The sequence below is a fragment of the Cyprinodon variegatus genome, unplaced genomic scaffold, assembly GCF_000732505.1.
Source record: "Cyprinodon variegatus isolate N-32 unplaced genomic scaffold, C_variegatus-1.0 Scaffold117, whole genome shotgun sequence".
Classification (NCBI taxonomy): domain Eukaryota; kingdom Metazoa; phylum Chordata; class Actinopteri; order Cyprinodontiformes; family Cyprinodontidae; genus Cyprinodon; species Cyprinodon variegatus.
The window spans coordinates 127642-144578 of NW_015150570.1; the positions used below are offsets into that span (position 1 = coordinate 127642).

Below are 16937 nucleotides of genomic sequence, written 5' to 3' on the forward strand. Positions count from 1 at the left end.
GTTTTTTTTTTTTATCGTCTTGATTTATTAATCTAATCACAAATGCCACATTCTTGGTCTAGTAAATAATCAGCATAAATTTGTGTAAGCTACATGGTATATTTTAGTGAATAGATAGAGATCATAGAAGGAAATAAATAAAAAAAATTTAATATCGCTTTATTTTTTAATGTGATGCATATTTATATCAAACAACCTCAACTTCATATTTATTAAATCATTAAAGTAAGCTTCTCTCATAATTTTAGAAATAAAACATATTTAGAAAATGTTAAATAATTGCTAAAAGAACTGAGAGTGGGCCCTTTTGGTTAGACTTTATTTTTTTAAGATTTGACCGTCTGAATGGAAGAAGAGTACTTTGCCCCTTCTTTGTGTTCTTCGAGTCTGCTGTGAAGCGTTGGCTCAATCAAAGGCGGGTAATCATTAAAAGACTCTCAAATTGATCCAACATTAGACCCCATCTTCGTTAGTAATGGCCTGTTCTCTTTCAGCAAAGCCTCGTCATACTTTGAGATGAAATTGTCGATGGATGGCAGACCTTGAACTTGCCCTGAATGTTGTTCAAATGTATGCTTTTATTTCTAGATGGAGCTACGAATGTGCTGCCAACTGTGAGGACCTTTTCCTTTCAAAGCAGCAGCAATGAGACACAGCAGCACAGTCTCACATAGTATTAGTAAATGGTTCGATTAATGAGACATCAAAGATAATTGAGGCCTCTATTAGGAGCTGAACACCGCTCAGCTTCTGAATTCAAAAAGCAAAAGTATGAAACCATCAGTGATCTTAACAATTATTTTTTTCATGTAAGTCGACCTAATATATACCCCTGGGCTTAAATATATATGTCAGGCTCAGAACAAAAGGACCCATTTTTCAAATCAGACAGGAAGTTTGATATCTGAAAAAGAATGTTTATTTAAAGTAACGGATCCGCAGGAAACAGCGAGGGTGTCTAAGGCAGAAACCTCTGCAGGAAGAGAACACATGCTAATGACCGTGTCAATCTGGTGGAGGAAGATTATGAACATGTGAGTCACTTACCTGTTCTTAAAGTTCAGTCCGTGCCCAGAGAACAAGGTTGGTTCCAGCCGGTTGGTTGCCGACAAGACAAGGCGGGCGCTGGCCAGAGACTCCCAGACGTGAAGCCCCGGAGGCTGGAGAACAGGCAGGAGATCAGATCAGAGCAGACGAAGAAAGGCAAGGATAATCCAGAGGGTAAAGCCAGTGTCGAGGATGTACTCATGAGTCCCGGCCAGAAGATTAGAGATCTGAAGAGGTACCCAAGGGAAATCCAGGGCCGTGTCAGGAAGCAGTTCCAGGTTCGCAAAACAGGCAGAATCCAGCAGGAGTCCAAAGACAGGTGAGGCAAACTGATCAGAACGGGAACAGGTAGGCTCAGAGTTCCAAAGGCGGAACGGGTTATGATCAGGCAATCAGAACAAACTAAGATTTGGAAGAAGACTCTTACCAAGGGCTGAAATAATGATGGCAGGTTAAATAGAGGCTGGAGCAGGTGGAACAGATTAGCGGTGAGGAAAAAAACTGGGCGAAAATAGGCAGGTAAATGAAATGAGTAATATAACCATTCATCTGCACCAAGATCATGACAATATATTTCTGAATATATATTTCTGAAGGTCATTAAATCCAAACATCTTGGTGGTCCCAAACTCCTGCCTCAAAACTCGAGGAGACTGATCTTCCCAAGCTGCTGCACCATAATTTCAAATGCATTTCTTATCCTCCTGTGGAGTTTGGACCTTGTAAATAATCTTAAAAAGCAGAAAAAGGCATTTTTTCCAAGAGCTTTAAGTTAAATTTTTAACTTTTGATATTAAAGGAATGATCATATTGTCTTTTGCTTTCTGTATTGTCTGTTGGGCTACTCTTCCCAGGAAACGCTTTGTGACATCTCTCCATGAACGTACACTTGATAGATAGATTTTCTCTTCCTTACTTTCTTTAAAAACTGAAAGATTGTTCATCTCTCTGAGGTAGAAGAGCTCCTTAGCATGCAACAACTTTGCAATTCATTGACCTTCATCCTGTAACTTCTCTCCGCTCCTGAGGGGGTACATGCTGCTGGTTTGGACATTTTCCAAGGTTAGGTAGAAGGTCTAGATTCTGTAGGGAGGTGATGAGGTCAGACATCCAATGTCCTTTGCTGTTGATGAGGGTTACTTTAAAAACCACAGGGAAGAGGGAAGGTGGAGAAGTTCAGCTGTGAAATATTCTCACATCATCCATATTAATTGGCTACATGTCAGTGTTGATGTCTGTTAAAAGTTGAGAAGATTTTATTTTAATCTTGTTTCTTCCCAAAAGGTCATTGCAAAACAAGTCACATCCTTGGTTTTGACACACTTAATCATTTAAGAACCATTAACTTTAAAGTCGTAGTGGGATTTTAACTGTCGCCCTGACGCATAATGTGAAGTAGATAAAATATGATGTATGTTTTTATCAAATCAAACTATGAAGATTGAGTTTTACATTTACATTTTTCGCACCAATCATTTTGTTCTTCAAACGCCTTTCAAATCAATTACAAGTGCAAGTCTTTGGGGATGCATCGCTGTCAGAATTGCACATCCAGAGTAAGAATTAAAAATGGGGCGTGCAGGTGGAACAGTGGTTAGCACGCACGACCCATCTGCGGAGGCCTTTGTCCTTGATGAAGGTGACATGGGTTCGAATCCGACCTCTGGTCCTTTCCTGCATGTCTCTCCCTCTCTCTCATACCCCCTTTCCTGTCAGCCTACTGTTGAAAAAAAACAAAAAAACGAGCCAATAGTGCCGTATAAACTCAAAAAAATAATAATAAAGAATTAAAAACAGCCTGATTGGATGGAGAATGTCACTGAACGGCAGCTTTGAAATTTCCTCATTTTAAACTGCCATGGTTTTTAAAACAAATATGGGAGGGGACATTGACTAGACCAGTTAACATATGAATATGCTTTGATCAAAACAATACCATTGTAACTGCACTTGTATGAGTTGTTCAAGCCTTAATGTGAAACTTTCTTTCAGAACGACCCTGTATCTCAAAACACTTCCCACACCTCTGACTGGCTTTCTTGTACTTCTAGTGAAGATATTCTACGATGCACAATTAATTAAGGTGCTTTTTCATAAGTGAGTAGCTGAGAAAGGAAAACTGGTCTGTGTGTCAGCCATCCTATAATGGCTCAGATATCATAAGGCATTCTAGGCTTTATTAAAGGGAAATATTTTAGCCAATTCTTAGTAGTAGACAAAGCAAATCTACCGTTTACCGTGCATGGATGCATAGAGATTTCCTTTTTAATAATTGTGTAGATAAGGGACTGCTAATTCTCTCTCAATGTATATAGTATTATGACCACCATTTTTGCTGATAATATTATCATACGTATCTGACAGTTGGATTGTGTAAGCCATGTCTTTAAGACACCAAGTGCCAAACACCTCATGGGTTCCTTATGATGCTGAAAATAAAGGAAAAATGGTGTAAAATTGTCAAACTGCCTCTTTTCTTGGAATCCCCAAAGAAATCAACAGGTGGCACTCTGTCCTCAAAGTAAGACAATGTTCAGATGTGCTCGTGCTGGTTTTGTAAAAGCACGCTGAATCATAGAACCTCAAACAAAATGTTCTCTGAGCTCATTTCTCTTGTTCACATATCAACAAAAAAATTGAAATTCTTCCTGCTTCACATTTTTTGTTCTGAGCCGTTACAGCAAACCCAGCTTTTACCTTCTGAAGCATTACTGGAAAACCTAAACTTGTGTGACTTGTGCCAGTTTGAAAAAGAATCATACACAGATGGTGCTAGTGTTCCACTCATGCCTTTTGTAATTACACTCACAGTGTAGACATATGATCCACAGAGGAGCCATAAAAATACATTATTTAGTTTTATCTGAGAGGAGCGACACAGCTTTTTCTGAAAACTCTCAGAGACTCGATATTTCATAGACCGTTGGAGTAATGCTCCACATAACAACATCTGTTACCTCTAAACAATTAGTCATCTCATATTCAACCCGTTAACTGGAGTTTTGTTAATGCTTTCCCTAAAGGTATACGCTGTATATTAATGACTGCAGAAATGCGTGTGTGTGTTGTTTTTCAGAGTCATTTTGTTCTTGTCATTTCCTCCATACATCATCATGCACCTCCTTCACCTGTGTGAAAGGAGCAAGTGGGAGGAAATGTGCAGCTGTTTTGTTAGTACATGCCCAGTGTTGTATAACTTTACAAGCTCTGTTACTTTGAGGCGCAGATTGCAATCTTGGCAGTTTAATAGAGCAGTCGTAAATGTTGCCCAGCAGCTTCGACCGTAGAGTATTCCCATTTCAGCGCTCTGTTTTTAAAGTTACTTAGTCAGACAAATTGATTGAATTCTGCCTTAAGATTAATCTCTACTTCAGCCTTCTTTCACTAAATGAATGTCTGCATTTATGACTCTGGGGATAAAACAAACAAATCTCACTGCAGAGATTACTAATACCTTAAAACAGCCCACAGCAGGATCCCAACTGTTCCCAAACAATCAACCAAAAACCATATCAACTACCCATGCTACAGGAGAAGGGTGATAGCTTAACAAACCCCCTCCCCAGAGGGAAAACCAAGGAGGTAAGCATGATGTTCAAAAGTACTTCTGCACACAGTAACTTGCAGAGATGCAGAGGTCTGCTGGGCTTGCTGAATCTTGTCGGAATTCCACAGTAAACTCAGGGAAGCAGTTCATGGAAAATTCCACCTTTGTGGCATTTAGGGGGCAAGATGAAGGAGATAAAGGGCAAGATCCTTCCTGTTCAGGGGTAAATTTAAAGCAAGAAGGAGTTTATTTTTTTATGGACAGCTGTGTTTAATGTTGCTGTTTCAAAATCAGTAAAATACAGACGAACAGAGGTGAGATTTATGATGCAATGTGGAAAATACATTTATCAAATAATATTTTTATGATTTTATTTATAATTCCTTATGACAAAAGCTATGCTGGCATGTCTCAACAGTATGAAGCCATTAATTGTAACACTTTATTCAAAATGAATTATAAAATGGCTATCAGAAAGAAGTAACCTACTCCTACCTGAAGTTTGAAATTTGAAAAAAACGTGTACTTTTTTACATTTTGGAAGGAATTAAATGACATTGTATGTACTTAGACTTTATATAACCATAAGCATCAGATTTTATCATATTTAATGTTACATTTTGCCACTCATGTTGCGTACTTTCAGAATAATGTATATGAAATTTAGGAAGCCATATTGTTGGTGAGATTCTAATTGGTGTGTTTACCAGGTTTTGTTTACCCAAACATATCAACGTGTATACTAATAAAAATAATTGGCTACAATTTCAAAAATTTATATAGGAAACTGATTTTACTTTAAGTTTATGCATTGCATACATCTCACTGTAAATAATATATAATATGCATATAAAATGTATATTGTTTTGAACAACTACAATCCTATGTCAAAGGTATGCTATTACCTAATATGTTCCAAGCACATTTAATTATTGTAAGAATCATATTGAGACTTAAGGCAAGGCAAGGCAAGTTAATTTGTAAAGCACAATTCATGTATGACAATTATAAGTGCTTTACATTCAACAATGAAATAGAAGTTTAAAAAAGCAAGGAAAGATGAAAACATGGCAAAAGCAGGTAGAGGAAACCTAAAATAAGAAAATTAAGAGAAAATAAAAAAAAAAACGTAGATAAAATAGATCAAATTCAGGTCAGTGGAATTACTGTATTCTACATCCATCTATCTAGTTTTAATTTCAGCTGATTTTTGTAGGGCTGTGGGAGTTTCCACTGAAATCTTTTCTTTTTTAACTTCCTCATTGTGACTAATGTTTAATTTCTCCATCAGTTATACTGAATGTGTTCATAATTTGAAATAAATTAAGAATCATTGTATAAATACATACAGGATATATGTGAACAAAACAGTAATATAATAAAATATTTTTTGGATGATTCTTTTGAGTTTGGAATATTTTTGATTTAAAAGAAATTCACTTTTGTTTTGGTTCCACTCTGACAAACCTTTACTAATCTCTGTTTCGTCAAACAGAGGATGCCACAATTGTGAGGTATTTGCTGGAGATTAAATACTAACACCACTTCCAAAATCTAAAACTACCCTTTTAATAATGTTTCAAGTAAAGTAAATAATAAATAAAAAGTAAAGTCCAGGTTTAAGGTTTTCCTTTCCATAATCCAAACATTTATGATATATGGCACAAATTGCTTTGGAATGGATTCATATTCATGCCTTCAAATTTTAAGCTCTGCTGGATTAAAGTAAAGCCACTCCTGTTTATTTATTCGTTGCCATAGTGGATCATTGTATCATGGCCCCAAGCTCTGTCACCTCACGTTTAAAGGTTAAATCATATGTTTGTTAAAGCACCATTTAGGACATGGCTCTGTACCAGAAAACTTTGAAAAACATGACAACAAAAGACGAAAACCGTGTGAAACTCAATGCGAATATGAGTTTTGCAAAAATATGTTCTGTTTTCCTAAAGTGTTTTTCACATTTGTTTGTTTGGATTAGATTATCAATTTACCACAATTTTTTTTGCAGAAAGATTTCTGTTCAAACTATGTTTGTTTGGCAAGACAGTGATTCAGATTCTATTATTCTGTTTCACATTTAAAGCAGGAACACTGGTGTACTGCTACACACTACTGTACGTTTCTTGTAACCTTAACAAGCATAAAAGGGGGGAAAAAAGAATTCTACTACTCCATAATCTCCACATTTATAGATAATAGCTCTTGCAGTTGTTCCCTTCAGAACCAAAGCTTAGGGCAGGCTATACATGGGGTGCTGCTTTTTGAGAACTTGTAGCCTACCTTATGCTCTCACACAGATTCTTTTTAAACAATCTCTTGATTCCACTGGTCTGGCAGAAATCAGGCCAGTAAAATGTTCCTCAGCCATTTAGTGGTCAATCACCCTTGTATCATAAGGGTGATTGAGTGATATAAGGGTAATATATATAAAATTCACCTCATAATTGAAATCAATATTTAAAAGCTGCTTAATGTTGAAGTATTTTTCACTATTTAAACCCTTTAAGAGTGACAAAGAAACAAATGTTATAAATCTGTCAAGTGGGCACATACCTTTTCTACAGCTCTGCATTTGATGCATGTAGAGACATGCAAGCGCAAGAACTTTCATTCTCCATGTCTCCTTTTTTTGTACCTATGTGTAAAGTAAGATTGCTGCATTTCCTGTTTGATTCAGGAAAATGTCCAAAATTACAACAAACAGAGATAGTTTCAGAATCCTCCCTTTAGTTTATTTTTGCTTCCAAAAAAAAAAGAAAATGACTTTCAGCTATCATTGTGTCTCCTGCCTTTGAAAAATGATGATTTAAATAGATTCCAGAGTGGGTTTATGCCTTCTCACAGTGTTCGGCATGATTCAGAGTCCCTCAGGGACCCTGGATTGGCTCATCAGCATATTAATCCGCTCAAACTGATGTTTCATTGAGGCCTTTTTTTGGAACACTTCTTTCTCTGGTTTGCTCTTAAAGGTGGCCTTGATCTCAGGGAGATTACCTTTATGAAGATGAAACAAAAACACTTGGAAATATATCATGATGGAGAGAATACTGAGGTAGCAAGCACCAATGCTTTAGTTCAAGTCAGGGCTTGTGTTTACTTTCATACTTTCAATTCTGCCAATCCAAGCTTTCTCCCTCCATATTGTGGGCGAAGGAGTTTAAATATTCAGTTATTCCTTAGAAGTTCAAAACATCCATGTGCTTGTTTTTTTTTTTTTAACCAAAAAATTTTTTCTCACTCTTGTTTCTTTATAAGAAGCCATTTCATTGAGAAAAGCATGTATTCTCTGAGCGGGGGGCCTGTGACCATCATTCCACTCTCACCAGGTCTTCTGTTTATTCCCTGTTCTTGTTGCTGCTATATTTTTATACCAATAGTTTTCTGACAGTCCTTCAGCTTCATGGAAAATTCAAGATTTTCATCTCATCATTTTTATTTCCATGAAATAAATGCTGATGTAGTTTTTTTTTTTTTTACTGTTTTCTTTCAGTTTCTCGGTTAAAAGAGATTTATATTTACAGTGCCTAGCAAAACTATGCATGCCCCTTACTCAAACATATTTTAGTTGACTTTTGTGTTATCATGAAGAAATAATGGTGCATAGTCTTCTTTTTTCACAAACAAATATCTAAAGCGGATAAAATACATCTGTATAGGGGCCTCTTTATTCGTACCTGCTTAAATAAAATCCAGTAGATCTACATTATTCTAAAAGTCACTGATATAACTATTTATGATTAACTGCAGCATAGATCCACTGTGATCCCCACTGATGTTTTAAAGAGCATTAGTTTGTTGTAAAACAGTATCCGAAGCTTCATGCATCACAATTAGCTCTGTTCAATACTCATGTTCTTCCACTTATGGGGGATGGGAGAAGCAGTCTTACCAGAAACTCTCAGACTTCCGTCTCCCCTGAATCCTCCTCCAGTTCTTCAGGGGGAAGCCTGAGGCATTACCTGGCCAGCTGAGGGAGGCGTCTAGGGGGCATTTGAAAAGTTGTCTGAGCCAACCCAGCGGACTCCTCTTGATGTACAGGAGAAGTTGCTCTACTCATGGATGACCTCAACCTGTCTCTAAGGAAGAGCCCAACCACTTTAATTTCAGCCGTTTTTATCCAGGTTCTTGTTCTTAAAGTCGTGGGAAGCGGCTGTTCCAAACGTTACATTTCCGAATTCTCCTGAGTGGTTCCTGACTTTACATGAGTGAATAAAGTGAATGTGAATGGTCGTTTATCAAGAGGGCTGGGTTGTTGTGGCGGAAGGTTCGCAAGCAAGTTTGATTGTGGCCGGTTTCTCGGAAGCATCTTGCTAACCAGTTAGCAACTTAGTGCTAGTAGGTTCCCAATGGGAAATTACATTGAGACCAAGTAGCACTAAATTGGTGACTTAGAAACGACACTTTTAAGGAACGCTATGGAAAGCGGAAACATGCAAGAGGGGGAGAGATTTGTGTCAGAGGTCATAGATGAGTCTCCTCCATTATACATTTTTTATTTAGAGGAAGAAAGTGGGGACGAAGTATTTGTGGAAGAGAACGCCAGGGCGGCAGAAGCTTGGTTTGGTGTAGAAGGCTTACAGCCATACATGTTTGAGCCCTTCTATATTCTTATTTCTTATTAGCTGTGACATATGAATCAAGATGCAATAACCGAATAAATTTGAATGACTGTTGATATATGATTGGCCGAATTTAGGTGTACAAGCTGATGTATAATTAATTGGCCTGCATAAAATAACAAAAAAAAAGACTGATTTTAAGACAGGATTTTTTTTTTAAAGACACAAATTTTTTAACTTTTGGGACAATATGGTATGATAAATATATGATAAAGAGAAAATTTATATACATGTTTAAGCCAGAATGATTTGACATTCAAATATAATTTTCCTACGACTTTATACTATAGAAGTGCACAATTTAACATTAATTGAATATTAAACAGAATTGAATTGATTGACTTTATTGATCTCACAGTGGAGAAATGTACTTGTTACATCAGCACAATAGTCAAAAAGAAGAAGAAGATGCCAAAAGGAGGAAAAAATGTCCCGCTCCATTCTCCCATCACTGGACCCCAAGATACATGAACTCTTCTTAAAGATGTGCATTTTATGGTTGATAACCATTTATTTTGAGTTATAGCAGCTGATCTTGATCCCTGCTGTTTCAATCTCAGCCGTGAAGTGGCAGGGATGAAGGGGTATGCAGTTCTTGGCAGGAGGGAGCCCGCAGATCCGTGTCATCTGCAAAAAGCAGCGACAAAATCCACCGGTCCTCAAACCAAACCCCCTCTGGCCCTTAGCTGCACTAAGATATCCTTTCCTTAAAAGTTATGAACAGAACCAATGACAGAGGGCAGCTCTGCCAGGAGCATTGCAGTGCAAACTCCTGCTCCACTTGTACAGCCCTGTTGAATCCATTATCAAAAATGGAAATTGTTTAACTACACACCTTCCAAGATTCTGCAAAATCCACCTAAACTAAATGCCTTATTAAGTAAAGCATTGCTACGAAATATTGTAAATATTTCTTTCGTAACTCTGGGGGAGTTGCAGAGATCCACAGATTAGGTTAAGAGCAATTAGCAGTTGTGGATTCTACACATTTGGTCTTTATATGAAAGTGGTAAAACGAAAAGACACATATAAAAGATTAGGGGTAAAGTTTGGTACAAGTAAAACCCAAGAAAGAAAATGCTCCAGTAAAGATAATACAGAAATATGGCTCTCTGGCCTACATGCAAAATATTTTTACAGGTGAAAGATTAAAACCAAACAACTGAATACACCATTCCCACTGTAAAACATGGTGGTAGAAGCGTCATTGTATTGGGCTGCCTTACTTCAGCTGAGGCAGGAAAGCCAGTCAGAGTTAATATAAAATGGATTAAGCTTAATACAGAGCAATCCTGCAAGGAAATCTGTGAGAAGCTGCAAAAATGACTAAGAAGTTCCTCTTTTATCAGGATGAGCAGTAGAAGGTGGTTCTTCAAGGTATTAGAGAGCAATAACACACTAAAATGAGCTTTATATCAGACAGAATGTGAAAAAGTGTTGGGAGTGGGGATATTTAGGCAATCCATTGTAAATGACGTTGACTTTCTGAGCCCCAGGAAGAACAAAAAGACATGATTTGGAAAATGTGTTTAATTTTGATATCTTCAAAGTATGAGTTTTTATTAAAGACTTTATGTGTGACTGACAGATTTTTTTAAATATCTGAAATAAGCAAAGCAGGCTTCTTCCTTTTGTCCTTTATGCTTAATTAAAAGTCTGCTGACTGCTACTTTTCCCGTAGGTAAAGCTTAAATATGAAAGCACCATCAATCATATGCTTAACCCTATGTTCTCGCCTTTTTTCATCCATTTATCAAGTAAGAATTTGACTAATTCCTGTCAATACGGCAATATTGAAGTCAGAACTAGTTAATTCCTCTATGTGCAGGTTAATCTCTATTTCAACCATTTTTCCAAGGTTTCACGAACTTAGGATCCTTTCAAATACTTATTTTGCTCAATCCAAAGTTGTTGTTTTTTTTGTAAATTTCCCTCTCACCACCTTGACTACAGACCTTTTGCTTATGTTCAGTGCAACATTCCAGGCAAGCTGCAGCATGATTGCAAGCCTTCTCTGACAGAGGAGATCAGTGAAACTGAAGGGAATGCAAGAGAAAGACTCACTGACATTTAACTCTGGAGCATAAGTTTGTGCAAAATAATAACTTTAAATATCTGCTGGCAGCTATTCTTGAGTTAGATTTAGAGTTGATTACTTCGATGTATTTGAGCTGTTTTGGGTATATGAACAAATCTGTCAATTCTAATATGAAATTCTTCAGATAAGAAAGATGGTTTAACCGTGTTGATTGATATAACAGTACAGTGTATCTGCAGTATGTCTGTCTATAGCCTCTCTATGAAATTTCAATCTACTAAACAGGAAGTCCAAGGCAAAAAAATATATAAAAATGGAAACAGCAGACATGATATCAGTAAATTCAAAAGGGGGTCATTACAGCAGTTCTCAGATTTCCATGAAAATCAGAATGTACCTTAGGATATGTTTATTATTGACGCATTATTAAGCTGCACCTACTGTAGTCATTTAAAGATGATCACAACACTTTTGAGTTTTTATTTTGTAATCTAAGTAACAAATCTTGGCCATCATATAGTAATAAAACTGTTCATATATTGATTGGTCATGCTAAAAACATTGATATCTTGGTGTTTTTGCTTTGTCATGATTATTTGGTAATATTGTAATGTTTTCCTGTCAGATTAACTTTGCGGACACCATGAGTCATTCAGGTTTGTGTAATTGTTGAAAAGATTTCTGCGGGGGAGGAGATGCTTTAAAGATTCAGTTAAAACAGGGTGTGGATTTGCTCCGAGGCAGAAAAAAGGGGGTTGGTTTAAGCCTTCTGCTTCTTCGCTATTGGTGGACAGAGGGACAAAAAAGACCTGTACCTGTGCAGGTAAACAGATTCACATCAGGCGCAGCGCAGCAGAAGTCTTGTGGGATCAACAGGCAGGATTTAGGGATTTTTTTTTTTTCTGTCAAAGAATCTACTCTGGAAACTTTCAAGATGTATTTTGTTTTTTTTATTGCAAAGGTTTGTATCTCTAGATATTGCATAATTAGGCACAAAGAGGATGCAACCGTTTGCTTCTAGCTTTGCTAATATTGATCATTTCTGCATTTCTCTATTTTGTTTACAGATTTTCTGAGTCTGCAACTTAGAGTATTTGAAACTCTGAGCAAGTTAAATTTTTCCATTTAGAATTAATACTTAGGAATAAAAAGTAATGCATGAGCTATGATGGGAAAGGGAAGGCTAGAGGAATGTTGCCTGTTTTGCTTGTATGGTCATGTTAAACAGCCCTCAGCATTCTCTGGGCTCAAAAGACTTCAGAGGGACAGAAAGGAGAGACAACAGGTCCTGTCTTGTGCAGGGAGAGGCCTTCCTGACTCACCCTTCCCACACAGACTCAGACACTTGAACATAAACCCTCATTGAACCTGTTTTTGTGTGCTTTGTCTTTGTTTTAATGATTTGACTGTTTCTCTCTTTATAGGTAAACCTGACATTGGTATCACTGTTCCAGGAACTCAACAGGGGAAGCAGCAGGGCCATGAATCTGTCCATGTATTCTATCCTTCATTCCACCGGAGTCTGTCTTATGTGCCAATCAGATTTCAGTGGTTTGAAGAGTAAAAGACATGGAATGTCTCATCTGGAGAGATAGATTTGAGAATAAACATAAGCAGATATGAAATTGGAAGCTTTCAAATTAAAAGTAAATGTTACCCTGTGATGTGACCTTTAAATGTTCTTCATTGCTGATGTCATCTGGTGGATAAATGCAACAGTTCTGCACAAGCACTAGTGGAGGGTCTATTCCCTCTCCTCACCTGCAGCTGAAAGGTGTTAATTGCGCTTCAGAGTGAGTGCAGGATAACAGAGCTGGCAGACCCACTTTATGTCTCTGGGACTGTCAGCGACGGCGGTTGTTATGTCCTCACCTTGTTTTTTTTTTTCCCTGATTCTCTGGAGTCACAGCAATTACATTATGCTTCTTTATTTCCTACAGTGCCTTGCCGACAGTAAATTCCTAAGACCTTGTAATAAAATTCAATCTTTGACTCTTTTACATCTCTTACAACATTTTACAGCAAGCAGCAAGAATGTATTTCATTAGTGTAATATAAACATATTATATATATTAATATGTGCGTATATATATATATATTGTAGAGAATTAACTTGTCTGGAAGTTTTTAACCAAATCTCAGTGGGGTAATTAATCTGCCTGATTAACACAGAACATTTCCCTATTCAAATGCTTAATCATGGCTAAATGAGCACTTGGAAGTTATTTGACAGCAACATGAAATGAATTACCGGGCTATAATTAGTACTGCTGATACATACTAAACAAACGAGGAAAAATAACAACGCTGCCAGACCAGCAGAGACTAAATGGCCGTTACTGTTTCCCTTCTGCAGTGACAAACGATGTCAAATACAGGACTGGAGAGCTTTCTCTGAGATGACTCTGAGATGTGGGTTGTTTATAGATGTTTAATGATAAAATGAACATTTTGTGTACTTCTTTAAAAACATTCAGAAATTTGTCCCAAATTACAAATAGAAATGGTACAGTTTCTGGCTTTCATTTTCATACGCTTATATATACATATACTCAGTATTTTATGAGCTCAAACACATTACTAATGGCTCAGAATTCATTGTTTGGTTTAAGTTTGTTTTCATCAAAGCTTCCACTCTTCTGTCTTTCTTCTAAATTGCTGTTGGGTTAAGATGATAACCTCTTCAATACCTCATTAATTACGATGATCTAAGATTAAGAAGTTAAACTGACTCTGCAGTTGAATGATAGTCATACATATCCAGATTTAGGAAACATGTTTTAGGAGTCTCTTATTTTCTATTTTTCTCCTAGAGCTTAATTTCTCTTTAATGTTATTTTAAATAAGAGACTGTTAAAAAAAAAAAAAAGAAATGCACATCACAACCCTGTACCTGCTACTGAGAGAACACCTATTAAACGCGTGCGAGTGCATTCCAGAGCCCATTTCTCTTCATGCACGCTCTGTTTAAAAGTTGCTGCATCGGTCTTACAAGCTTACTCTCCAGTAGAAGATTTGCAATTTTTCCACTATGTCAGACTCACCATCGGTAAGTGAAAATGGGAACGACCCTTATGTAAATATATCACCAGAATGATTGACAATTAGGAGGACCACTTGGGAAAAGGAGCATCCTCCACTGTACCTTTAATACTCGGAAGAAGGCGCCTCCTCAACTCAACCTTGAAACTTAGTAAAATGACTACAGCAGCGATAAAAGCAAAGTAATTCTTGTCAGCATTTGGTTTCAACATATTAATCCTAGCATGACCCAGACATAAAAAAACAAAAACAGTTTTAACTCAGCTTAAGTTTCCCCTACAGCCATGTGTGAAATTGACCCTCATATAGAGCAGAGACGAGCTGTTTTCCCCTGCAAAGGCTTTTCCTTTGCAACACACCTCAGCCTGCTGTTCACCTTCCTGTTAGATGCAATGATAACTAGAGGGCTGAGTGCGGCATACAGTGAAGCAAAGAATACACGCAGGTCAGAGATCAGCGAGGAGCGCATTGTTTGCCTCACAGTGAGCGTGTACACCCAAAGACCATTATCGACGCCATAAAGAACCACATACATGGTCACGAGCACGACTACTACTTTAGCAGCCCGTTGCTCGGCCCCGGAGCTCCCTGATCCAGCTTGGCCAGCACCACGGAGCCCCTTGAGGTGCTGGCTGTGCTTGTAAAGGAGAACAAGAATGATCAAGCTGCTTAGAGTCATGAGAACTATAGGCACCACATCTCTGCTCACTTGTACTGCCCCGTAACCTTCTTTAAGGATATCTGATGGGAAGTTTACATAACAAAACTCTGTGTTAACAGCGCTTGTTGTCGGAGTAGTGTGATTCTTTGAGCTTACAGAGAACACTATGGCTCCCACACTCATACTGGTGTGGAGGATCCAGAGGAAAATGAATATAATGAATAAATTTTGAGCAACTAAAGCACGGGTTGAGGCCCAGCTTGATCCAGGAGGGGCAATGCACAAGCATTGGTATGCACTCAGGAGAAAGGTGAGCCAGATAGAGAGGGCCCTGGAGGTCCTGTAGATGAAGATCACAGTTTTGCAGCCAATGTCTCCAAAGACATTCACCTGGCGGAAGGAGGCTAGCATCTCCAGCAGACAGCGTACAAGCACCACCAACAGGTTGGCACAGGCCAGGTGGAGAACGATGGCATCTGCTGCGAGGAGCAGGCTCTCCTGGCGGATCAGGAGGAGGAAGGCAACAATGACCGCAATATTCCCGGGAACTCCAACAACTGTGAGCGACAGAAAGAGCATCCCACGGACAGACTTATCTGATGCCATTCCTACAAAGGAAAAAGAGTAAAAATTAATTCACATTGTGGGTAGGCCCAAATGTTAGGATGGTATCAGAAATTCACTTGTAGGAAGTCCAAACCCACCTGATGGCAGGTGATGGCAAAAAAGCCAGAGAGCTCTGAAGCTGATAATGTGGCTGACAGAGAGTGATTCTGCTCATGAAGTCAGCAGGATTTTTCTTTCCTTATACCTGGAGACTGGTAGCAGCTGTTGGTTCTGCTTTGCACGGTCCATTGACTTCTCTTCCCTCTGCCTCCAATTACTTGAGATCAATTCAGATGACTGATTCTGTCCTCTCCGGGTTTTAGACAGACAAGATTAAAACAAACGAGCCACTGATTGTTCTCATCCACATGGTCTGAAACAAACAGGTTTAGCATCCATTAGAGCTATTGTTTAACATAATATGGATAAAATAATTTATCAAGTCTATGTTTCATCTGAATTAAACAGTTTTTGTCTCATATTATTCCACCAGATCTCTTATTTTTATATTTTTAATCAACCTTTAAATTTTTTTTTTCATGATTTCCTTCAGTTTTAGGAATATGTCAATTTACATTCCTGCTATCACTTTTTAAGTAGAATTACAGGTGACTTCCGATGTGCAGAAACCTTTCAGTACCACAGTGCCCCCCAGTGGAGAGATGTCAAAACAAAGCCCAGCCAGAAGAACAATCAATCCTTCACATTTTTTTAATATGATGACATCACTCAGGCTACATATTATTTTTTTTTAAAGAGAACAAAAATCATTTTAAAAATGTCTTAAGTGTGAGAAGGGACATATTTGTGGCGTAACCAGCACAGGTCCTTCTTGGGAATTAAAAAATCCCCCATGGCAATGACTGCTACATAAATGAAAGAGAATCTTCAGTCTTACTTCCTCAGAAGAGAAAAAATATATATATATAAATGGTTAATTGCACACCTCTCACTTTAAATTCACATCATAAACTCAAAATTACAGAAGAAGAAAAAAGTAGCTCTTGTCACATGTTTAGATATTCTTTAATGTCTGTATAAACTTAAGACAAAATGAGATAAAATTTTATCTTTGAAAGATGTTTATTAATTCAGTCAATACTATTTAGAGTTAGAACTAACATTTTCATTTATGTTGGTTGTTTTATGCAGTGGGAAGTACTGCTGCCTTACAGCAAGAAGGTTCTGTGTTTTCTGCAAGGAGTTTGCATGTTCTCCCAAAAAAAATGTATCATACGTATTTATTTCTAAAAAAAACAATACTGTGTTTTTCTTTTTAGAAAAAGGTGAGTAATTATCTAACAAGTTTCAGAGACGTTTTAATTTAAACAATGATGACGAAGTATTACCGCCCCCTTAAAAGCAAACAATACA

At 37.6% G+C, this 16937-nt stretch overlaps 1 protein-coding gene across 1 annotated transcript; it reads right to left on the bottom strand.

Annotated features, from left to right (window-relative positions):
• Positions 1-14147: 14147 nt before the first annotated feature.
• On the bottom strand, positions 14148-15882 carry LOC107085145 (vomeronasal type-1 receptor 3-like). Its single transcript, XM_015375325.1, has 2 exons — positions 15662-15882; positions 14148-15565 (listed from the first exon to the last, which is right to left on the bottom strand). The coding sequence occupies exon 2, from the start codon at positions 15561-15563 to the stop codon at positions 14598-14600; it is 966 nt and encodes a 321-aa protein (XP_015230811.1). The 5' UTR covers positions 15564-15565; positions 15662-15882; the 3' UTR covers positions 14148-14597.
• Between the last annotated feature and the right edge of the window lie 1055 nt (positions 15883-16937).

Bases quoted from the DNA above. Each gene is read 5' to 3' on its own strand.
- LOC107085145 (XM_015375325.1), bottom strand. From the start codon at position 15,563: ATGGCATCAGATAAGTCTGTCCGTGGGATGCTCTTTCTGTCGCTCACA.